Source organism: Cyprinodon tularosa, unplaced genomic scaffold (genome assembly GCF_016077235.1).
Source record: "Cyprinodon tularosa strain WSP-4 unplaced genomic scaffold, ASM1607723v1 ctg30, whole genome shotgun sequence".
NCBI classification, from domain to species: domain Eukaryota; kingdom Metazoa; phylum Chordata; class Actinopteri; order Cyprinodontiformes; family Cyprinodontidae; genus Cyprinodon; species Cyprinodon tularosa.
In genome coordinates, this window is record NW_024039008.1 from 996,535 (window position 1) to 1,022,200 (window position 25,666).

Here is a 25,666-nt window from a genome sequence, read left to right on the forward strand (position 1 = left end):
GAAAAGTGCATTGGCCATTCCACAGCCTCTCAACCAAGACTTGTGTTCAAACCAAAATCTCAGATTGTAGACTTTATTTTTCCTCTTCAGTCTAATGGCTTATGTTAAGGTCAAGCTTGTCTGGTCCCAACTCATTGGCCCTAACTTTCTCTGCCATTTTCCTTTTGGAGAAATGGGTAGATAAATAATAATCTCACCAAATTTGGTGAAAGCTGTTGCACCTTAGTTTGCCATCATTCCTCTGATTAACCACGCCCGTGTAAAACTTAAGTCTCGCTGTATTTTTTACTTAGAGAGCAATATTTTTCAGCACCCCAAGACCATTAAATTGTTTGACTCTGATTGGCCATTAATTCATCAATTTGCCATAGCAATGGTACTTGACTGAATATTTAGCTGCAATGCTTGGGGTGCTCTGATTAACACCCCAAGACAACAACCATATGTCTGTTCAGTGATTAATGCATGAATGTAGGTGGTAAAAAGGAGTTAGTATAATTCATATTGCATAAAAACATATACTCTACAGAGTAAAACAGAAATCTATGACTGAATTTGTAAAAAATATATTTAAAATTTTTCACCGCCTTCCCTAAATAAGTATGACCAAAATTTCCCAATTTTGGACAATAAAGGGATTTTCTAGTCTATCAGTATGTGTGGGAATGATTGAATGTTGTTTATAGTGCTTTTGGACGTTAACCATTTATTCCATATTTTAGCCTCACAGGCATCAGATAATTTGGCAAGTTTTTATCAGGGAAATTGTTCTCTCAGTCATGGGCTACATTTCATGCCCTGGGATGAAGGTTGGAATGTACAGTATTATAAGCATGTTAGTAAATCAAGAACTTCCTTTTTCAGCTGAGCTCTTTGTTTACCATCACGTACCTGATCAATGCCTGCATTCCTGCTGATGAAGCCCCAATCCATTCTACCATTACTCATGAACATGACATTTGGATACTTAATCTCCTCCACTTGATGGAAAGACTGAACATCACCGAGTTCATGTAAATTAGAAGAAGAGTGCCAGGCAAAGGAGGGGGGAATACTAATATCCATGAGTTATAATCCCTTAAAGATAAAGTTCCAAAATGGAACAAAAATGAATCCTTCGGTCTCTAAAATCACCAAGAAACTAAAATATTTATTGTCCTTAGGAAACCATAATGAAATAGTGTTGACATTACCTCCCAATACATGGTACATTTGGGGAGGTTAGGTATGTCAAGTTGGAAAACCTTTTATTTTGCTTTAGAAAGTAATTCACCATAAAGTATTAATATACCTACTATTTAGCATGTGTTTACCACAAGAAATGTTCTCTTACAGCTATTTCATAAAAAACAAAAAAAAACTAACTTCTTTTAGGATTTTTTCTTGTCTTTATTTGTGCATGAAAAGGTGAATGAAGACCCCACATAAACTAGGGATATGTGTCATATGAGGGCTAGAATATTAAATGTAACCTCAGAAGACATGCTCTTTTTCTGCTTGCTTCTCCAACTTCTACTGTCTATTCCAAGTGATGCTAGTATTGCTCCAGAAAGATAAATCCAAATATATGTATAACTGTTAGGAGAGATTCAAAATGCTGACATCCATGTCAGCTCATTTCCTGTAACCCAAGCTTGAAATGAACCACATACTTTGACTGAAACTAAAGCAAATGCAACATCACTCAATGCATCAACGGCTCCTCGCTATAATCTATGACATGAAAAACAAGAGGCATGGCTGGAGTCAGTGTCAAAGTGTCTGCATGCCTTTGTCCCCTGTGCTGGTGGCAAGCAGATGGTGGGAGTGGACACACATGCCTGGACAGAGAAGCCTTTTTGAAGCCCTTCAAAACCCACCACCTCCTATCGCTTTCGCTACTCCATAAAAGGCCGCATGTCACCTCTGACCTCACTGGAATCCACTCTGATTGGGGGAAAGCTTTTGCAGTGACCCGACATGAACAATGCTCAATGGTTGGTAAAACAGAGGGAGGGATAGAGGGAAGAAGGAGGAGGAAGAAATTCCATACACCTCCTCCCTGCCTCCCTATTTCTGTCCCTCCCTCCATACAAACCCAGAAGTCGAGTGGCGTCACAACAAGGCAAGAACAAACGGGGTGCTCATCTAAGGGATGAAAAGAAATGTCCCCCCCTCAAAACATTCAGATTTCTCCTGTAAGTCGAGATCTGACCAACTTTTAAAAGGCTGAAGAAGGAAAAGTGGGTTTCTGGTAAAAAGGGAGAATTACTTCAGTAGGCATCAGAAAGAGCAACAGGAAGGTGAGAGACACTGGAAGTTTTAAAAATAACTGGAATATCAGGACATAACTCCTGGGACTGTCACCATCATGACTGCATCTTTTGGTAGGTATACATGCCCACATGACTGATAAAGGATAAAAAAGTTTGAAGTGCCTAATTTTTAAGTCTATCTCTATAGTCTATAATTAGAATCTCTGCTTTCTGTATTCATTGCTCTTTTCTGTACTGTTTGTCTATGTAAAACTTCATGGAGTAAGATGAAAATAATGAGGTACACAGACATCTGGTATATCTTTTACAAACATAGACTGTCTTTTTAAAAAGCTCTCCTTGTAGTCTGTTTGTGTTCACTTGTAAACCATTTTGCTCAGCTTTGCAGCCTGTTTGAAATATCACATTTTCTGTGAGGATGAGGTGGTTTGTTCCACTGCTTCAGTCATGATCTCATCCTGTAAAAGGCTTATTTTGGCCTCCATCGTGTGCTGATGTATTTGTGGTTAACAAAGAAGGGGCCATTTCCCCCTTTTTATTTCTGCTCTACTGAACTTGATTGCTTTGAAAAAAATCCTTATTGTTTTCATTGGGGTGCTTAGTGTGGGGAGAGCTACTGAGAGATGTCAGAGTTAATAAAAGCAACAATATTTTAAAATGAGCTACTCTAGGTATTTTTACAGATGGTAAAAAAGCACATCTTTTATTTTCATTTTAAGGTTTTAATTTCTTATTTTGTATTTAAATAGTTTAAAGCTATTTATAGAGAATGTAGGCCAAAATATTTTTTCCAATGAATCTGTGTAGCTCATAGCCAATACTCAGTGTAAGTTTTTTTCTCTTTTGGCACATTTGTTTTACAGCTGTAATTTTTTCCACATGTGATTAGAGTTTTTAGTTTCTTAATTCAGTCATGAGCATATTGAGTCTCTCTGACTAAAATGAAGAAAATGAAATAATCTGACCAATTTCTGCCTTTCTGTACATCAGATTTTGCAATAATTTCAAGTTATCCGCCTCCATTAGGTTAACAGATGTGCATGTTCTGGTTCCTTCCTTCCTTCCTTCCTTCCTTCCTTCCTTCCTTCCTTCCTTCCTTCCTTCCTTCCTTCCTTCCTTCCTTCCTTCCTTCCTTCCTTCCTTCCTTCCTTCCTTCCTTCCTTCCTTCCTTCCTTCCTTCCTTATAATTTAGGTTATCAACTTCCTTCCTTCCTTCCTTTCCCTGCTAGCATCTTAGAACCTGCAGTTATGTGCTGGATTGTCTCAGGGGCATCTTTGCACAGTCTGCACCTGGGGTCTTGTCTTGTGCGGTTGATCTGGGCCTCTATTGCTCTGGTGCTTAGGGCCTGCTCCTGTGCAGCCATGATGCGTGTCTCTGTGCTGTCCTTCAGTCCGGCTTTGTATAGCCATTGGTAGGATTTCCTGATATCTGCCATCTCGATTATGTATCCGTGGTACATCCCATGTAGGGGCTTATCCTTCCATGACGGAACCTCTGGCACTTCATCTTTTATTCCCCATTGTCTGAGACAATCACTGATCACTTCATCGGTTAGAGCCGTGTCCTTGATGTACGTATGGATCTTGGATGTTTCATCCAGGATAGTGGCTCTCACTCTCACTTGTCCTTGGCCTCCATCCTTATGGCTGGCGTACAGTCTCAGGGTGCTGGATTTGGGGTGGTACCCTCCTTTCATGGTTAGGAGCTTTCGTGTCTTAACATCTATGGCCTGTACCTCCTTCTTTGGCCAGCTTATTATTCCTGCAGGGAATCTGATTGTAGCTATTTATTGCCCGAGACTTTTTCTTGCCATTGAGCTGGCTCCTTAGGTACTGCCTCACTCATTGGAGGTATTTGGCCGTAGCCGCTTTCCTTGTCACCTCTTCCAGGTTACCATTTGCTTGTGGGATTGTGAGGTACTTGTAACCGTCCTCAATGTCTGCTCCCTTCTGGGAGTGAGACCCCTCTGTGTGGACTACCTTCCCTCTCTTCACCATCGTCACCATCCGACCACATTTCTCTAGTCCAAATGACATCCCAATGTCCATGCTGCTAATCCGGGTGGTACGGATCAGTGAGTTGATGTCTTGCTCTAGCGGAAGTTCAATTGAAGAAACTCTGACTTACCTCTATCAATCAGAAGCTGATCCGTCTCTGAAGCGAGCCAATCAGCTTCGAACTACTCCACCACGAAGCCCAATCAGCGTCCTGCTTCCACTTTATAAACTTTCAAATCCTCATCCCAGCCCGCTATCCTTCAATCGCAATGTCGGATTTCGATTCAGACGACATTCACCCACCTCCATCCCCTTCTCCGCCATCGCAGCTGAATCATCCTACATGACTTCACCTCAACCTCATCAGAGAGTATTAATCCCAGTTGTCACCATCCCTTGTCTCATCGCATTGGTCCGGCAGAAGACCACCATGTTGAGCCCGGTTCTGCCAGAGGTTTCTTCCCAAAGGGGAGTTTTTCCTCTCCACTGTCGCTTCATGCTTGCTCATCATGGACAGTTCACGGTACCTGCATCACCGAGCAGGACCTCTATATCCCGAGTCTGTGTGAAGCCCCGGCGTCAGCTCCCTCAGTCTTCTAGTCCCACAATTCTGCCCAGCAGATCACCTTGTCAACCAGCTCGGATCAAACCACCACCAGTTTCAGGCCGGGGGGAACATCCCTATTCACATTCATGTACTCATGCATGTTAAGCTTAATTCAGCATGAATGTTCCTGCCGAGGTCTGAGCGCCAAAGACTATACTTTCTTATCAATAAATTCTTCTAATTATCTTTTCTCTCTGTGTGAGTTTTTCAGATTGAAATACAAACACACACACCATAAAAGAATGCAACCAAAGCATTATGTAGTTAGTTTGTTTTTTGTTCAAGTTTGTCCTTTATTCTTATTTGATTTCTAAGAAATATTTATACATACTAAGATACCTTCAGAAATGGTATTTGCTGTAATTTAGATGTTTGAGTTTTGCAGGCCTGCAGGAAATCTAATGCCTACTGAAAAGAAAAAAAATCTTTGTTCAACATGAAACATCAGGAACTAAAGCCAGGCATGTAGAAGCATTGCATCAAATGCCTTTATTCCTAGAAAAATGCAATGTATGGGAACCCAGACAACCTTCTTAATGGAGAAAAGCAAAAGGCAGACGCGTCAATTAGTAGGAGACCTTTAGCTGATTTTGATAAATAAAAGTGTCCAAGAAGTTATTTTTTTTCCCAAGAGGCTGGTTCATAAAACGGTTTAAGTAAGATTTGAGGTGGAAATTTCCAGAGGAGGAGAATCTGACTACCGAATTTCTGAACTGGATAGATAGACATAGACAATAGTACTATCATTTATATTACATTTGTATGACGCCTCCTTGTCATTGAAATAAAGTACTGAAGAGTTTATGTTGTTTTCTTTTAAATTACAGTTACAGTAGAAGTCTAACAAAATGATAAATATATGATTGTGTTGATCTTAGAGCAATAACAGTTGCTTTATATGAGCCATGTTTGGTGGTTTTTCATAAATGAAGCCACATGAGTCGATTTGTCCTGCCTACACTGCTCTGACAGTTTTATATTTTTCTTCTGGAGCTGAGTAAAAATGACCATTATTGAGTAACTGGAATTCTTGAATAAATAAGTGTATGATCTTTGTAAAGATTCAACACTGGTTACACAACAATAACAAATTACTTTGAAAGGCATTTAAAGGGTGCTTTAAAAGCGGGGAGGAAATTGATATTTAAACTTTCTCTAGGGATCTTCCACTGTTTCCCTCCTCTTTCAGTTACAATGACGTTTTTTTTTCTTAATGTTACAGATCTGAACAGCTGTAATATGGCCATAATGGCCTAGGTCGAGCCTCTGTTTATGCTAGAGCAAAGACCAAATGCTTGTGCTTACATTCCTGTGGTATGTATGCTGTTTGCCCAGCATGATTACTTGTGTATTATTGGGTTAGTAAATGTAATTCTGTTCTTAAAAGAAGTATGATCAAATGCGAAGATCAAGGAATAAAATGTCTCTTTGTTAAACAGTAACTATCTTCATGGTAAGCCTGAAGTTTTTTGCCCCTTTGTAGTTCAAGCTATGTAACCATCTTTCTGCGATGCAGAAAGTATGTGCATGTGTTGTGGGTTGGGCTGTTGCTGCTGGTGGTTGGCAGACGTGCCCACATGGGTCAGTGCCATCTGGAAAAGTTTTTTTCACAGTTTGTCCGTAAACTGAAGAGGCTTTGTGCTCTCTCATGCTGAAGAAACCAGTGCAGGTTTACTGCTGGGCCACTGGAGTGGATGTGAAACTGTTTTATTCTGAATATTGGGTTAAAATAACTGTAAATACAGAACAGCTAAAGCTGGTGTGTCAGTTTTGTAATTTCTTGAAGAGTAAAAACTTATCCACTTTTTTGGTTAGTCCATGTATAAATGTAGGCATAAAATTGCCTTAAAGTATTTATTGACTTTAATTCATTTGATATGTTATAACATGGGCTGCTCAGTGGCGCAGTGGATAGCACTGCTGCCTTGCAGCAAGAAGATTTTGGGTTTGATTCCCTGCCCGAGAATCTGCATTTAGTTTACATGTTCTCCCTGAGCATGCGTGGGTTCTCGCTGGGTACTCCGGCTTACTCCCACAGTCCAAAAAGCATGACTGTTAATAGGCTTCTCTAAAGTCCCCTTAGGTGTGAGTGTAAATGGTTGTTTGTTCTGTTTGTCTCTGTGTTGCCCTGCGATGGACTGGCGACCTTTCCAGGGTGTACCCCGCCTCTAGACAACTGGAGATAGGCACCAGCACCCCTCGTGACCCCACTTGGGATTAAGCGTGTCTGAAAATGGATGGATGTTATAACATAAAGTGCATAAAGTAGAAAGAAAATTATACAATTCTTTAGAATCTATTTAAGGAATAAACAAAATAATGCATTTTGCACTGCTCAATTATAGTCTTTTCTTTTTTTACCCATCAAAGGTCCACTAAAGTATGTTTTAATATGCCACCATAACCTGAAAGACTTAGGAAGCTTAAGGCATGCATCGATATATATTGAAAGAACTAACTAATTTCATAAGTGTTTGTCAACAATTCTCAACTTCTCCTCAAACTGTTTATAATTGAGTGTATGCTCCAGATCATCTGCCCTGTCCGATCATAACTGATCATTTTATTAGTCTAATCAGAACCCTGGGTTCATATTTATTGGTTGGAATATGAATCCACATAAAAAAAGCACAATTGGTGTTTTGTTTCAGCCAAGTAGGCTTTTCTTAAATTATTTAGCTGAAAGAAAAAAATTGGTCTCATGTTCTATTTAGGGAAAATGTAAAACAATGAGTTGTTTTTAGAGCTATGCTGTATGAGGGTTGTGAAGATTGTTTCATTGTTTAAAAAATAACCTCAAAGTGCCACCAAGTGGTTATCTTTGAAATAAAGCAAAAAAAAAAAAAAAACAATACAAAAAAATGACACTGTTATTTGTTATAGGGGCAAATTGATAACCTTAACTATAAGTGAGACCCAAACTAAAATAGAACCCATTTTAATCTGTTTCATTCTTTGTTTAATATTTTGTATTTTAATCCCTTCTCTTTAGCAGATATGATCCTTCTGAAACAAGTTGGTCACAGACTAACTCCTGCACACTCAATTCTCTGCAGCTGCCGTTTGCTGCTTTCATCCCACATTATTTTAAGCTTCTTTAGAGCATCAGTCAGGGCAGGTTTAATACTAGTTGTTGAATTTTATTTTCCTTTCCTTCAATTATGCTTTCCTGTTTTGAAAGTTTTCTATTATTGTATACCGGTTGCAGGAAGTTTAGTAGTATACAGGTGCTGGTCATAAAATTAGAATATCATGAAAAAGTAGATTGATTTCAGTAATTCAATTTAAAAAGTGAAACTTGTATATTATATTCATACATTACATACAAACTCATATATTTCAGATGTTTATTTTGTTTAATTTTGATGATTACAAATGACAACAAATGAAAATCTCAAATTCATCATATCAGAAAATTAGAATATTGTGAAAAGGTTCAAAATTGATGGCCCCTGGTGCCACACTCTAATCAGCTAATTAACTCAAACCACCTGCAAAAGCCTTTAAATGGTCTTTCAGTCTAGTTCTATAGGCTACACAATCATGGGGAAGACTGCTGACTTGACAGTTGTCCAAAAGACGACCATCGACACCTTGCACAAGGAGGGCAAGACACAAAAGGTCATCGCTAAAGAGGCTGGCTGTTCACAGAGCTCAGTGTCCAAGCACATTAATAGAGAGGCGAAGGGAAGGAAAAGATGTGGTCGAAAAAAGTGTACAAGCAAGAGAGATAACCGCACCCTGGAGAGGATTGTGAAACAAAACCCATTCAAAAATGTGGGGGAGATTCACAAAGAGTGGACTGCAGCTGGAGTGAGTGCTTCAAGAACCACCACACACAGACGTATGAAAGACATGGGTTTCTGCTGTCGCATTCCTTGTGTCAAGCCACTCTTGAACCACAGACAGCGTCAGAAGCGTCTTGCCTGGGCTAAAGAGAAACAGGACTGGACTGCTGGTGAGTGGTCCAAAGTCATGTTCTCTGATGAAAGTAAATTTTGCATTTCCTTTGGAAATCAAGGTCCCAGAGTCTGGAGGAAAAGAAGAGAGGCACTTCATCCACGTTGCTTGAAGTCCAGTGTAAAGTTTCCACAGTCAGTGATGGTTTGGGGTGCCACGTCATCTGCTGGTGTTGGTCCATTGTGTTTTCTGAGGTCCAGGGTCAACGCAGCCACATACCAGGAAGTTTTAGAGCACTTCATGCTTCCTGCAGCTGACCAACTTTTTGGAGATGCAGATTTCATTTTCCAACAGGACTTGGCACCTGCACACAGTGCCAAAGCTACCAGTACCTGGTTGAAGGACCATGGTATCCCTGTTCTTAATTGGCCAGCAAACTCTCCTGACCTTAACCCCATAGAAAATCTATGGGGTATTGTGAAGAAGAAGATGCAATACACCAGACCCAACAATTCAGAAGAGCTAAAAGCCACTATTAGAGCAACCTGGGCTATCATAACACCTGAGCAGTGCCACAGACTGATCGACTCCATGCCACGCCGCATTGCTGCAGTAATACAGGCCAAAGGAGGCCCAACTAAATACTGAGTGCTGTACATGCTCATACTTTTCATGTTCATACTTTTCAGTTGGCCAACATTTCTATAAATCCTTTGTTTTTATTGGTCTTCAGTAATATTCTAATTTTCTGATATGATGAATTTGAGATTTTCATTTGTTGTCATTTGTAATCATCAAAATTAAACAAAATAAACATCTGAAATATATGAGTTTGTATGTAATGTATGAATATAATATACAAGTTTCACTTTTTAAATGGAATTACTGAAATCAATCTACTTTTTCATGATATTCTAATTTTATGACCAGCACCTGTACATCATAATCCCTATACAATTTTTTAAACAAATCAACAACAAATACTAATGGAGTGCAATATAAATGCTAATATATTAGAATATACAGAACACAACCTCAGAGCCAACAAAATGCACCTAGAATAGATTATTTGATTGAAAACTACAGGGCTTATTTTGTACAGTTCATCTAATCTCTGTGTTGTATTGTGACTTAAAACATGGCTATTTAGGTGTCACATTAACAGTTTAGATATTCAATGACAATTACAGCATGCACCGATGTACATGAATTAGAGTAGAAATGTGTCATAACAAGCTTTCTTACTGTAATCCTTGGCTGCAATCTGTTTTTCAATAAAACTTACAATTTTAACTCATGGGGCTCTGCAGTTGAGGTTCAGCTTTGTGCTCCTTTTCACTGTTTACTGAAAAAGGTTGCTGTTCATGAAATGTGACCACACAAATTTTTGTTTTTCCATATATTTTGTATGTTTAGTTAACATTGTGCAATTCTAGCATGCTTTATCCTTTAATAAAGCAAAAACGTAGGCATTAGCTACTTTGGCATGTTTTAGATTTGCGTCGCTTTGTTCATTTCTCTGTACATCAGTTGTAATTAAACATAAAACACTTGCTCTTCAGATTTTCAACTTGCTGATATATGATGGAATTTATTTTTTCACCAGTGAGGCAGCAGGTTTCGTAGATTTGGAACTTTAGAAAGTGATGCATGAGAACACAGAGAGAGATGAAGTTCAGCTGCTCTCCAGGAGTCATCCCAAGAGAGAGAAAAGTATCAGAGACTGTGGGAATGTTTGAAAAATCCTGATGCTCTCTCCCATTTAGTTTTGTGTTTGTTTCCTTTAAGCATTAACAGAAACAACTTTCCAAGTTGTGTTAAAACTATATGCCGTGTGATCTCTCAAGACATTCATGTAAACTTGATATGAACTTTTTAATTTCAAGTCCCAGTATTTTAATAAAAGCGCCATTTGTCATCAATAAACTATTGATATTGTGCTATACAATAATTACCACTCTTTGCATGATAAAGGAATGCCCTTAAAAACAGTTAAAAGTTCAAAAAAGTTAATATGAACAGTGTTGAAACCAATTAAAATGATTAAGTGAATCCACAACTTTTTTACAGTCTCGCTTGATAGTAAAATCAAGTGTTGCGTTCGTTCCTGTCTCAAAATATCTACGAACAGAAGGCAGCTTAAACTCTAAACAGGTTGCAAGTCCACCACAGGGACATAGTAGTCCAGTGTTTCAGAAATAAAACTGATAATATATTGTCAGCTGACACGAGTCAGCTACTGTTAGAGATTTCTTCTTTTAAAAGCAATTGCCTCTTGCATCTCCAAGTGGGTAAGGAGAGCAGGTTTGACCTGATTTAAATTTTAGTCTATCAAGCATTTTCCAGTGGAGATATTTAGTCATTAACTCAGTTACAAACATTTGCTGCCAACTGGATATAAAAAAGGGAGGATGCAGTTTATTATTATTATTATTTGGCCTTCCTGCTGTCTTTCAACTTAAATTAGCAGTTAGCCTAAAACTAATAAGGCATCCCATGTTTTACAGTCTCCATCCAAACATCTGCTGTAACAAGAAAAAAGAGTGGTCCATATGCAACCCAAAAGTTGTGGGCCTGATTAAAATACCCTTTTGTCACATATTGATGTAACCCTAGCCATATTCAGCCCCATGATGCCTACCGATCTCTATAATTGTGTAATAATGTGTGAATGATTATGATTACAATTAGGCTAATTTACATTACATTTATTGTTTATTTGAAAGGGGAGAGTGTACATTAATCAACATTAAAACAATGTAAATATACCCGAGTTAGCTAAGGAGTGCTAATTTTCATCGGTAGTCCCCCAGCCAGATATTAAAAAGGCAACCTTAAAAATAAACACAAGTATAAAATCACAAGATTAAATTACGATACCAATTACATAAAAAACATTATGGTTAAGAAATAAAATTCATGTAAAATGATTAAAAATAAATTGTAAAATTATTTAAATACACACAGAAAACCTTAGTGCCCTCAAATTCGGCTCTCTACAAGCCATTTTATTGCATTCTTTTTGATTGAAGAGAATGACAAAGAGTTTCTGATGGTTTCTGGCACTGTGTTCCATTGCTGAGATGCTCTTACGGAGAAGACAGCCTGACCAAAGGCTGTTTTTCTCTGGGGGATGATGCAGTCTTCCCTCACTGCCCCTCTGGTTACCCTAATCTCACTGGATCTGAACTGTACAAAGTCACATAGTGGAGGTGGTGCTAAACCATGTCTGATTTTATAAATTAAACAGATGTTTTTGAACTTGATAAGATTGTTCCAGGTAAGTAACTGATATTTCCTCAGAATACTACAGTGGTGGTAATGGTATAGTTTTTGATCCAGTATTTGAATGTATTTGAATGTTTATATAATGTAATGTAATGCTAATAAGGGTGTAAAGGGGTTTGAGTAATCAGTATAGATAATAGATAAATAAATCTATAATAGATAAAACATATGGAACACTTTGCTCCTTCCTGAATGTACCCCCCTCCCACAAAATGTAAATAGTAGAACCATACATGGTAAATAGACATTAAAGGGTCAAACTCCAGTCCTTTAATTGTCCTGCGATCTTTATATGTGTCTCTGTTTCGACCAGCTTGAATCAAACAGCTGAATATCTTCTACTCCAGGGTTCTTCAATTCTAGGCCACCATGTTTGGTGCCCAGAAACGTATAGATGCATCCCTGCTTCCCATACACCTAAATGAAATGCCTGAAAAACCTGCTTGGCATGCAGTGAAGGTCTGCAAAATCCTGCTAATAACCTGATTATTTAACTCAGGTATGTGGAAGGAGTGGCACATCTGAAAGGTGCAGTACACTGAACCATGAGGAATAAAATTGAGGAACTCTGCATTACACATTGCATGCTTTGCCCCTTTATTGACCTCACTATTTAACCAGCTGTGTGGAAAGTTGCAGGACACCAAACCTTGAAAACTGATTATCTACAGAATAATCTATTTAGATCTACTTTACATGATTCATTTTAATTTGCATTTTTTTTTTGTATGGCATTCTTTGCATTCATCATGTCTCTTTATAAAATCCACTCAAAGTAATGCCGCGTGTGAAACAGAAAAGAGGAGGGACAAGGGAGTGAAGTGAGAGACTCAGCGGGCTTCACAGCAAGGTCTTTATAATGACTGACTGTTTTCTCCATGACTCATGCTGCTGCATAGCCCTGTTCTTTAGCTTGAGGAGGCCCTTCTGTGTGTTTGCTGAATGACACATTCAGGATGTTGTGTTTGCATGTATGTCCTGAAAGCATTGCACTAGTTAAATTTCTGCTTCCAGCAAAGGTGTAGCTTTGGACCCCTATCTGGTGAATTCAGTTGTACATTTAAAAGTAGATGTGTTTTATAGTTTATTATAACAACACATTTACTGTACTGCTAATATCACAAATTGAGTAATCTTATGTGGTAGAACTTTGTTCTGTAAAACACAGCAAGTAGGTTTTTATTGTTTCTGATTAAAGTTCAAACAAAGGTAGGTTACTAACGTATGTAAAACAGTTTTCTGTTTGTGTTAAGTTAATACTACTTTCTGTTTCTCCTTTGCTCAGAATCGAGAAGTTTCCTGGATGGCATGAACCATTCTGGGGGCTCCAAAGACAGAGAGCTGTTCCAATCTGACGTTCCAGTCACTCCCACCTCCTGTCAAAGGATCTTTGGCTCCATGACCTCAATGTCAACTAGCAGTCCCCTCCAACACACAGACAGGTAAATGTCTCTAAAACAAACAAAAAACAATTAGGACACATTTTTGTCATACAATGTGATAGTAAGGAGATAAAAAACAGTCAGAATGTGGCTGTTGATAACCTCAGGGTTATACTCCCCTTTATAGATGTTGCGGAGGTACAGGCAGTTAAAAGCTTAAATAAAACAATCAAAAGCAACTTGAAACAAATACGTTTTACATTTTATTTAAAGCATCTTAGGACCTCAGGACTTTTAAAGTTTTCTTGGAGTTTACCCCAAAAGGTCTGAGTGTTCTTGGAGGTTTTCTAAAGCCACAGAACAGCCACATCTTCATCATGCCAAGCCCTTGTGAAGCACGCCTTTTTCAAGTGTCTTGAGCTTTTTTTGCAAAGATGCATCATGATATCATCTGTATGTCCTGCCAGGCCTGAACCTGCAAAATGATTCAAAACAATAATAGATGCAATAAGATAACCTAATGTTACTTTGTCTGCAGATTTACATAATGAGAAATGATGTCAAACAGCAGACACGGATAACTTCTTTTCCTTTTGTTTGTAGCACTACAACATAGTCTTGCTTATGTAAAGTGCACTATAAATATTTTTACTGTTATTGAATATTATCGTCATTTTTATCAACAACTACATGGTTTAGAACCTCATCCTTTTTTACTGCAGCACATGGAACCTGCTCATTTTAGTGGGAAAAGCTTAACCAGTTTTCATCTCTTAACAAATGCACAACAATCTTTGTACACCACCAGCAACACACCTATTAATTGCATAAGCAAAAATTTGCATTTGTTAAATGACAACAATGTTCCCTCCAGGGAGTAAAATATAGCACACATGATGCTGCAATGACCTTTTTGCTTTGATTACTTACTAATAGCTATTTGTACTCCTGCATATCTAAAAGTAGGAGTGAACTAGGAAGAAGACTTAATTTTTTTACAGCTACTTTAACTTTTATTTAGACCTTTTTGTTTTTTCTCAGCAAGAGACAAATACATAAAAGTTTTTTACCCTCTACTTACAAATTAAACCCATGAATGTTGATGATAAACAGGATTCATCATCCAGGCTCAACAGCAGTTCAGGTTGTTGACACATGGCTCAATGGCTCAATGGGTTCAAGCATCTGATTATTATCTGCAGCTTTACTAGAAACTTAGAGTCATCAGGCTTTACTTTTAAGATCTGTCTGTGAACTTTTGGCCTTTGGGACCTCAGGTTTCGTAGATAGATTTTCATTTACAAATCTTTTGACTCAGATGGGTATACGTCGTGTTTAAAGAGGGCTCGTCTAACAAAGTCCTAACATTTCAAGTTGTTTTTATTTGATCAGAATCTTCACTAATTTAAAAGATGTCCCGCTAATTATAATAATCAGAATAATCGATAAAAAATGTGGCATACAAGGGTTATCTAAAAGTGTTTTCTACATCTATATTATTACCCTAAACATCTGTCATACTCGGGATATTTAGTACAGAAGCATTTCATTTGAATAATTTTCCCAAATTGATATATTGATGAATATTTCTTCTGAAGGTGTGTCTTAATCTTTAATTCCAGCTCTACTCCTCCTCCTGTTTGGCTCGACCGCACTCCAAACTCCCTGAACTCGCTATATCCTCCGCAACCTTCACCTCCTCTTCCTCTGAGCTCTCCCAATGCTCATAGTTCTCCGCTGGGGACTCAGATGAGCCGAGGAGGGAGTTTAGGAGTCCGTAGTGGAACTGACAGTGCAGACTTGTCTTCGTTGCTATTATTGGACAATGGTAGCCTGGAGCACAGTCTGCTAGAGGCCGTGGAGGGCCTGGGGAATCTGAATCTTGGGGGAAATGCAGGGATTGCTCCTCTACTGCCCGAGAAGAGAAGAACAGGTGAGGTGGGAGATGTAGGGTCACGGTCCCCCTCTCTGAGTGGATTTTCCAGCCCACACAGTGGGAGCAGCCTCAGCATCCCTCTGTCATCCTCTCTGACATCAGATCCATTTAGAGGTCTTAGTGGAGCTTCGTCACCTGGGGCAGGTAATATTACTCTTAAAGAGTTTGCATTTTTGTTATCTTTTGATGTGCAGTTAACTTTACTCAACTTATTACATGGATCATTATTTTTGAAGAAATTATGGATTCCAACAAAACAGATGTAATATCAGCAGCTAAGCATGCGCCATCATGAGCTTTCATGTTTATTTTGATTTTGGGCTAAAACCATGCCTGCACCAAGCATTATCAATCTGGCTTGCCAGGATATGTGGGCTCCACAGCTCTTATTCTTATCAAAGTAATATGTTCCTCCTTAAACCATAATACTGCAATGCTATTGGGCCACCTGTTTTGGGTCGGACTTGAAAGATTTAAGCTGGTACAAGATTCTCATGCAAGGATTCTTATCTGTTAGTGAACTCACAAATACCGTAAGATTTAAGCTTGCAGGCAAGATTAACTAATGGTGCCAAATCCCCGCTTATTCATTATGACCTTCTTTAATTCCTGCTAAAACTGCAACAATTCACTCCTGCTAATAGACTTCTGTACCTCTCTGATCTCTTCTGCTCATGTTTCCCATCCTCACAATGCTGATTCTTATCACTGAGCTCTGGTTTGTGCCCCACAGACTCCAGCAGTAAACAGGACACTGTAAAGTTTGTTCAGGACACGTCCAAGTTTTGGTACAAACCCGACATTTCCAGAGACCAAGGTAAATATTGGCCTTGAAACAGAAAGTCAAACAGCCACCAGTGAGCGTATAATACACTTATGTGCAAAGTCTCTCTTTTTCTTTTCTCTTGTTCAGGGTGAATGTGTTTCTAACTGTATCCTTTCTCTGCTTTCTGTCTGTATTTACCTGCTGAACAGCCATTGCAGTGCTGAAGGACAAAGAGCCCGGCTCATTTATTGTCAGGGACAGTCACTCATTTCGCGGGGCGTATGGACTGGCCATGAAGGTGGCCACACCTCCTCCATCAGTGGTACATCACAGTAAAAAAGGTGCACAGAAAATGTCATCTCTCTTCATTGTCATCCTTCTATTCAAGACCTGCTGATTTTGGAATAAAACTGGCTTAGTATATTAGAAATATAGATCTCTTTCCTCTAATCCATGTGTCCACTTTCCACAGCCTCTCACAGAGTAGTGAGATCAATAAAATAAAATGAAGTTTCAATATGTCAAATTTGACCAAACAATGTGCCATGTAATTTGTTTTTAATTCTCTCCTTAAATGTTTTGTTTTATCTCAACTCTTTTAGCAGGAGATCTGTCCAGTGAGCTGGTCAGGCACTTCTTGATAGAGTGTACACCAAAAGGAGTTCGTCTTAAAGGTTGCCCCAATGAGCCTTACTTTGGTAAAAATCATTTTTCAAAGATTTCTTTAACCCTTTCAATAAGTGCAGTTGAAACAAAATAAGGTAGAGGTTTAACCCAAGCTTTCAAATCATTCATCTACCTCCCTCTGCTGGCTGTAAAAATAAAGTGCAGCTGTACTTGTGAAAATTAATGCTCCAAATTTGTCTCCCCTTTTGTCAGGAAGCCTCACAGCTCTGGTGTGTCAGCACTCCATCACCCCTCTGGCCCTGCCATGTAAGCTTATCCTGCCCGACAGAGGTAAATAGATTATGCTACCACTTCTCCTAAATATAGAGTTTTACATTTTTTAGCATCATCAGTATCAATAATTATTTAAAATTTTAAAAATGTAAACTTGTTTTATCATTTCCTTTTTAAATTAATACAGAAATATCTTGAAACAAAAAACTAAAAAGCATAGATTATTTTCTGACCGTTAAACAATGCTTTGCATCTAATTAAAATTATTTGCACTTAAACTATTTATTATTTTTTTTGTATTCAGGCTTCTATTAAACTCAGAAAGGCTGTTCATAATTCTTATAACAACAAAAATCATCACTAATAATTCTTCTTAGCACTTAGACTTGAACTAGACTTAGACAAACTTTATTATCATTTTGTACGCACAGTGTGTTACAAAGCAAATTTCGTTCAATACAGCTCACATTTCCATTTCGAAAGTGTAGCAGTGATAAAAACTAAACATGGTGATCAAATGTAAACATGAGATTGGTATATGAGTTAAAGTTTTTCCAAAATCAGTTTTTTTTCCATTTTATTCAACGTTCAAAATGTACTTCAATTGCCATTTGATATCTTTATTATAATTTTGACATTATAAAAATAACTAAAGATCTCAAAAATATTAGCAGCCTTTTGATAGTATTTTTGAAGTAAAATTTCTGTTTTCTAAATGCACTTGTAGAATATTTTTGTAATCATTTAGTTTATTTTGTGTTCATGTGAGGTATAAATGTAATTTAATTTACCATTTGATATGACTAATTGCCACTATTGCTGTTTTATGTCTAACAGATCCATTAGAGGAGCTGAATGATGCATCGGCACAGACAGCAACAAACTCAGCAGCTGAACTTCTCAAACAGGGTGCAGGTGAAACATTTTAATATGATAAAATGATTACAATAAAATATAAAAGTAATCTGTGCTGATTTGTTGTGAAATGCCCCCTTATTGTGTGTTTGGGTGGTAGCGTGCAACGTGTGGTTCCTGGGTTCTGTGGAGCTGGAGTCTTTGACGGGTCAGCAGGCGGTCCAGAAGGCAACCACACTGACACTCTCCATGGACCCTCCCCCTCCCTCCACTGTGGTCCACTTTAAAGTGTCTGCTCAGGGAATCACACTCACAGACAACCAGAGAAAGTAAGGATTTTATCACTTACAGGAAAAAGTTTGAAGAAAAAATTGCCAAAATTAAAGATAAATTCAAACACATATCTAATTGAAAATGCAATTAGACTGCTACTACTATACTTATATTTTTTTTTCTGTATAAGCCAAAAAATGTCTTATTTCAGGATATTTTTTGTAACATTAATTATATTGTGCTTTCCCCATTTCCCCAATATTTATATTCAAAAAATCAGATCAGAAGAACACCTCCAGGTTTTCTGAGCTACAAAAAATGATAAGATGCTTACAGCATAGCCTTTTTTGCTCCTGTGTGCTTTCAATGTGCAAGTATCTGTCTTAGCATGCTTTGATAATCTTTCTGAAATAAACCTTAAATTATTTTTATTCATATATATATTTTGTATGACTTAGACTTAGACACTTTAACAACTTTTATTGTCATTTTGTATGCACAGAGTATACAAAATAAAATTTCATTTAGTGCAACCTTCCATACAGTAAATAAACATTTTTATTCCATAAAGTGCAGCATTGATCAAATGTAAACAGTGTGGTAAATGTAAACAGGGAGAAAAAAAATATACATGGCGCAAAAAAACACATTGATATGGAAGTTCAGAGCATTAATATATACTGTATGTTGCAAATATGCAGTATTTTTGGTTTGGTGTTAGCAGTGTTATGCAGAGTCTGTGACATGATTTAGAGATTTTTCAATAGTTCGTTTGTCTGATGGCAATGAGGAAGCAATGTTGCAGAATCTGCTAGACCTGCATAGAATGCTGCGAAGCCTCTTCCCAGAGGGCAGCAGGAAGGGGTGTGACGGGTCATTGATGATGTTACGGGCTCGGGACACGCAGCACTGGGATTAGAATACCACTGCATCAGATTATTGGCTTTAAAACAAATCCATTTGTTATAAGGAACAAACATTTTTAGTCCAAAACAAAAATGAATCTGGCTTGTAGGTGTGCTGTACATTCTGCCTGTATAGTTACTAGTTCCTGTTTAATTTTAAGGATATAAAAAAGCAAGTTAGTGTAAGTTATGTCAGACTAACCTTTCTTTAGCACGGTATCCTTCATCAGAAAAATCATATTCAGGGCAATTTGACTCAGTTCGCTTGTTTAGCAAACTTCCACCTCAGCAGATTCCCATTTACACTTCTAGTTAACGAGTTTGCATCATATAAGGTAATCCTTGTCTGTATTAAAATCAAATAAACACAGCAACACAGATCTCAGCTGGAGTAGTGTTTAATCCAATGTCTGTAAAATCATTTTAAAGAAACCTATATACTGAGAGCTCTTATAGTGTCAGTTTGATTTCATAATGTAAACAGTTTTCAGTAAAGTTGATATGATTTAAAAGAAAAATAGGAAAAGAGTTGGAACCAAAAATAGAACAAGTGTACCTGGGACAAAAGTGGCCGGACACAAACCTGGTTAACAACTTCTTAGAATGTAAATACCAGTATCAGTAAAATCATCATTAAATAAAATTCCAAGTTTCTTAAGAGCACCATACCACTGCTTTACTTGTAATAAAGTGATGCCAAAGAAGAAGCATCCTCTTTGAACTTTCCCAGCTGAAATAAGACAAACCAGGCTGACACGTGTTACAGTAAGAGCCGGTGTTCACCTCTTTCTTCCTGTAAAGTCATTTTACACTACTGCAGATGCTGTTAGTTTCAAAGACTGTCCCCTTCACTTGCATTGTAAATCTGAGATATTTACTTAAACTGGATTCAGCTAATAATAGAGGAAGATAATATAGAGAGACATGATGAAGAAATAATTAAACCTATGAATAAGATTACAAAAAGTTCTTTATACATAGGTTCTTATCAAAGCAGTGAATAAGCTTAAATGTTTAACTAGAGTAAAACAAATACAATAAAATAAAAATATATCAAATGTGAAAGAATAATGAATAATTTAAGATATTTTAGCAGTAGTTGACTTGTTGAAGGATGCATGTGATCCCAGATAAGTGAAGGTAATTGGACCACAATCTGATGTGCTGCTGTGTTTGACTCTACAGGCTGTTCTTCAGGAGGCACTATGCTGTGAACACGGTTATATTCTGTTCTCTGGACCCACAAGGAAGGAAGTGAGTAATATTACCAATAGTGGAACCTGTTCTGGGCTGTCCTGGGTTAGCTGGCTGACAGCAGCCTTTAACTTCAGATGATATCTAAAATCTGCACCAAATCATAAAGTTAATCATCAATTACTTATAACAAATAAAGTTAGAATTCTGCCTTTGTTTTAGTTAAATTGTTGAAAAAAAGAAGAACTTTTAACTACATTAGTTGAGTCAGCGCAATATTTCATGGAAACTCAATTGCTCTTCTTTCTAAAACATTTGTAAAGGTCCAATTATATGCATTATATAAAGCTACTCCTTGATTAGAAAGGAATAATTACCTTATATTTTGTGTCGCACAATAACAGTAAAATACAGAAAATTTTAAACTAAGCTGAGATTATTTACAATGTTTGCAAAGATGTTAATATGGTTCAAATACTTTAGATTAATGGCAATATTCACATTAATAGGACAGAGGATAACAGTCCACCCTAACTTTTAAATCAACAACCTTAGCAGCATCTGACATGGGACTGGATTGCAGATGTTGCCCCCCCCCCCCCCCCCCCCCAAAGTATGATAAATGCTTTGTCAAGTGTTTCAGATTAACAAATTGGATTATGAAAAAAGTCGAACACAAATTCTAATGATGGTTTTATTTATAAAACTGGCTAAAATCATCTGCACCTACAGGAAAGAGCATTTACCCCATTGTTAACTAATGCATTACTGTAAATATCACTAACATTGCTTTTGGGGGTCAAATACAATAAAATAGAAGAATAGAAAATCCCTTTATTTTCCCACAATGGGGAAATCATGATGTTACAGCAGCATTACAGCAAAACTAGACACACAAATGTGGACCGTTAAAAGTGTAGAAAAAAAAAATTTAAATACTGTACCGTATTTTCACAAACATATATACTTTGCATCTGAAGAATAAATAATCAATATACAGCTGTGGACATTTTTACAGTAGTGGATATGGGAAAACAGCAACACCAGAGATGTACAAAAAGACAGCAGCATGTTATTTAAGTGAGCAGGACAGAAATTGTGTGAATGTAACAACTGAGCATGGTTATAAAGTCTAACAGCTGCTGGGAGGAAGGAACTGTAATAAAAGAAAAGCTTAGTTGGGTTATCTTCACTTACATGAGTAATTACTAAAAACATATTTTTTTTTAACTTGTACCCATTTGTTAGCATGCAGTAGGACAAAAAATGCCCAAAAAAGTGAACATCGTGCTCTGATCAAAATACATTCAATAACAAATGAAAATTTCAAAATTTCTTTTATTTACTTATTAATTCAGTTGTAATCCACATTTATGATTTTAATGTGCTTTTTATCCTAAATAGGTGGACAAGAGACAGCGTCTCCACAGCAAAGTAAGTTTATTCCTAAATAAAATGTCAGTGATGGGCATGTCTTGTATGATGTTGCTATACCAGGCTGCTTTCCTCTGAAAGGTTTCATATTTGTTCACTTTTATGTGACATTAGCAGGATCTGTAAGGTGTCATTTTATTATAATGTACAAGACCTGTATTATTAGTATTTTTAAATAAGGATACCTAAAGTCATTTGAACGAATACAGAGGTCAAAATTCAGTTGCTAACTTGACCTGAAAGCTTAGAAATAACTTTGTGATAGTAACTGAATGTAGGTAAGTAAGTATCGTTATAGATGTATTTAAGGCAAAAAAAAAAACCTTACTCCCGTCATTCTGGTTTAAGGTCTTTCAACAACAGGATCAAAGCAGCAATGACTAAAAAAAAATTATAATTTGGAATTACACTGACACCTTCACCTAAGCTTTACCAAATGAGTTGTTGTTGAGGGACAATACTCTGATTAACTTTAGTTTAGGCAAATCTTTTACTTTCCTCTTGTATGTTTATTTTCCAGAATTTTTGGATTTGTTGCCAGGAAATCTCAGAGTGAAACTGAAAATGTATGTCATCTGTTTGCTGAACATGACCCTGAGCAGCCAGCAAGCGCCATTGTCAACTTTGTCTCAAAGGTCATGATCGGCTCTCACAAAAAGTGATGGAAAGCGGAGCTTAGCTGCAGCATAAAGAGAACCTGGATCAAGGACATAATCCCTGCTGTGGATTCATTTCATAATTATGGCTAACTTATGAACATGATCAAAAGCCAAAAAAAGAACTTGTACACACTCCACACTGGATTTTATGGGTTATTTCTGCCATCTTGTGCCTGGACTACAGGATACTTCCAGAGGAGGGAGCCAAAACTCTGACATCAATGTTTTGATGTTCCGCATTCTAGTTTCATAAAGGTTTAAAAAAAAAAAAAAAACCTGAAAGTGTAGGCAAAATTTTCCAGACTCTTTGAACTATTTTCTAATTTAAAACAAATTTAAATGTCTTCAAATTTATGGTAAAAAAATATTGAGTTTTTTTTTACGTTGCGGTTGTGTTTCTGATTATCTTCCTTATCAGACTCTGAGTTTTACATGTGGACCACCTTGACCAGCCCAAGCCTCAGTGGGGCCCTATGCAAAATTAGAAATTTCAGGGCCATCTATTTCTGCCAATAATATGTATTAGCACAATCAAATGTGACAATATCCAATCATTCGCACGCCCTATAATAACTCTGACAGTATTGTTTACAGTGTCCTATTTGTATGCATCAGCTAGTGTTACTAAAAATAATAGAGAAAAAAATATGCAGTTTATTTTTCAGTAAAATTGTGATGTGGTTAATACTTTTTAGGTCCAAATACAACAGCAATGTGCAAAAATAACCAGTTGTGCAAGAACAACAGCAAAAAATGTAATTGATTTGATAAATAAAAATAATTTTATTTGTAAAAATAGTATAGGTATGGGTACAGGTATAAATGGAAGTTGATTTCAAAACTCTATGAATTTATGTAAGTATACACAAAAGATAGAAATATAAAAATACCACACATATAATATTTTATGTTACACTATTCTGTTTCTCAATACACCATTTACTTTTAAAACCTGTGCTTCCTGGCACTTTTTTGTTAGACCGAAACATTTCATCTAAGAAGATAAAACTTGTAACCCTCAAAAACACCATAGATCTCTGCAATAATTCAAAATCAAAAGGCTTTAGGTTGTGTTAGAAGTCAAAATGTGACTTTAAATTGGGATAATGTAGACTAAATTTGTCTTTGCTCAATAGGCTCCAGATATTTCTCACTGAAATGCTGTCCAGGTGGTGCAGTTTTATCCTTTGAGCTTACTGTGTGACTTTTGATCGATAAGAAAAGCTGTCACAGGCCTTTACATCTCAGTCCAAGCATGAAAAATAAAGCAAGACATTTTCTTAACCACTGACCTCCCCCTAAACTTCATCAATCAATTTAAAGTTAAACATCTTTTATGCTGTAACAACAAATGGTGTCATTTTATAATATGAACACTTTATTGTTGTAACAATATAATTGCATGTATAAATAAAACATAATCATTTAGAAAAATATATAAATCTAGTAAGAACATTACATTTTTTGTTGTATATTGATAGTATCTTTATTGCAATAATGTAGTATTGTTTCATTGTTAAAAGTAAATTTTGACAGTTTGATAGTTTTGTAAAACATGAAAGGACATATTGTTAAAACAAAAATTCTTTTGACATTATAATACACCATACCTCATTCATCTTGGGTAACAGCTCTAAGCTTCTCTTTAGCAAAATATCTTCACATCTAAAAAAAACAAAAACATAGAAAACTACATTTCAATGTTATAGCTACAACAATTTCTTCAATTGCTTACTATAAATGTATTACTTTTAATAAGAATATCTAAACTTTATAAATATTTACTTTATAAATAGTGACGGGTCCAAATACACAAAGTAGGTATTTACTCTGCTTATCTGCCAACTTTAACATTAAAAAGGTTCTGCACTAAAGCCATAGATTTAAATGCATTATTCCAAGCAGGCAATGCCAGATCCCAGTAGCTCTGTGATGCAGCTGAGAAAGTACCAAAGCTTAGCATTAGGTAACCAGTTAGGCAAAAATATGCAGGCAAGCACAAGACCACCACTTATTGGCCAGGAGGAGGTAAACCAGCTTGAAGTTTAAAGTGTATCCCTTTGTCTGTTGAGTTTTTGTAAATTTGGAAACATTTCCCATACAAGTTTCTTCACCTAAACTGTGCTATATTACATTGAATTTAATTTGGAGAGTTTTTGGCACATAAACAGATCTAAAAAAATTCCTACATCCGCTTTCAGCTAATCACAGGATAATTTATCTATATCAAAATGAATATCCACCAACATAAGAAAAGCAAGAATGATTTTGTGCTGTACATAAGATATATGAATTATATTTAGCACTCTCTTCAGATGTTCAAAATCTTTTTACCGTATTTTGTTTTTTGTGTTATTACTTACTGTATATTAGGATTTCATATAACTGTCACTTTATTATTTTACTAATGTTTATGCTATATGTTCATATTCTTGAAATAAAGATGTATTTAACACTCTTGTGTTGAGCTACAGCTTCTTCTGATACACCTACCACAAACTAAAAATAAATGTTTTTGTAATAACTTCTTTGCTCTAACAATGTTTCTTCACAGTGAAGTGCAATTTTAAGAAAATTGCATCTTTTTTTTTTTTTAGCATTTTTTAAAGTAGCAGAGTTGATTGTGTGGGCAAAACTCTCTATGACTGCCAAACTGCTTTTGGTATAGGAAAGTATCATGCTGTGGGACATCTCCCTTTATGAAAGTACAGAGCTAGTCATCATTAAATATAATCTCAATGCAAAAAAATATTAAGGTTCTACAACTAAGGAAGATTTTACACAGTTAAAGGACAAATCATCCCCAAACTCACCTTTTTTTAGTTAATAATCGGTATACATCTTTCTCATGTTTAACATGTTTTCTGCATAGGATTTTTAGTCAGTATTACTGTGACATGACCCAGATAAACTAATGAGAGTTGATCTGCAACTGTCGGTTATAAAAGAGCGTCTACCTCCTGCATGTCATTCAGCAAGTTTGAATGAGCCTAGATTGAAACCATAACTTTAATAGCCTACATAAAGATACATGTAAAATAAGAAAATAAATTCTTACAACTACAATTAAAAAAGAAAATGTATTTTTAATTAAAATTATGTGCATTTTTTAACCAAAAATGTACACTTTTGTCTCAACTACCTCATGGTATTTCACCAGTTCTAGCTGTGCTCTGTGCAGTGCTTTCATTAAAAGTTCCTACTAGAGACGACAGATAAATTGGCATAAGTTAAGATAAGATGAAGTGCATGCAGTATGTATGCTAACCAATAAATATTTTGTTTTGTCTAAATTGAGAATCATGGGACATTTG

At 36.6% G+C, this 25,666-nt stretch overlaps 1 protein-coding gene across 1 annotated transcript in view; it reads left to right on the forward strand.

Annotated features, from left to right (window-relative positions):
• si:ch211-191a24.3 (tensin-3) overlaps nt 1–24,322 on the forward strand; it is a 63,153-nt gene extending 38,831 nt beyond the window's left edge. The window contains exons 17-27 of the mRNA XM_038291654.1: nt 13,334–13,490; nt 15,053–15,510; nt 16,100–16,183; nt 16,342–16,473; nt 16,735–16,830; nt 17,012–17,089; nt 17,870–17,947; nt 18,048–18,216; nt 20,251–20,319; nt 21,664–21,693; nt 22,214–24,322. Coding sequence (XP_038147582.1) covers nt 13,334–13,490; nt 15,053–15,510; nt 16,100–16,183; nt 16,342–16,473; nt 16,735–16,830; nt 17,012–17,089; nt 17,870–17,947; nt 18,048–18,216; nt 20,251–20,319; nt 21,664–21,693; nt 22,214–22,355 — 1,493 coding nt within the window. The 3' untranslated portion in view covers nt 22,356–24,322. The remainder of the gene's footprint in view (nt 1–13,333; nt 13,491–15,052; nt 15,511–16,099; nt 16,184–16,341; nt 16,474–16,734; nt 16,831–17,011; nt 17,090–17,869; nt 17,948–18,047; nt 18,217–20,250; nt 20,320–21,663; nt 21,694–22,213) is intronic.
• The last annotated feature ends 1,344 nt before the right edge of the window (nt 24,323–25,666 follow it).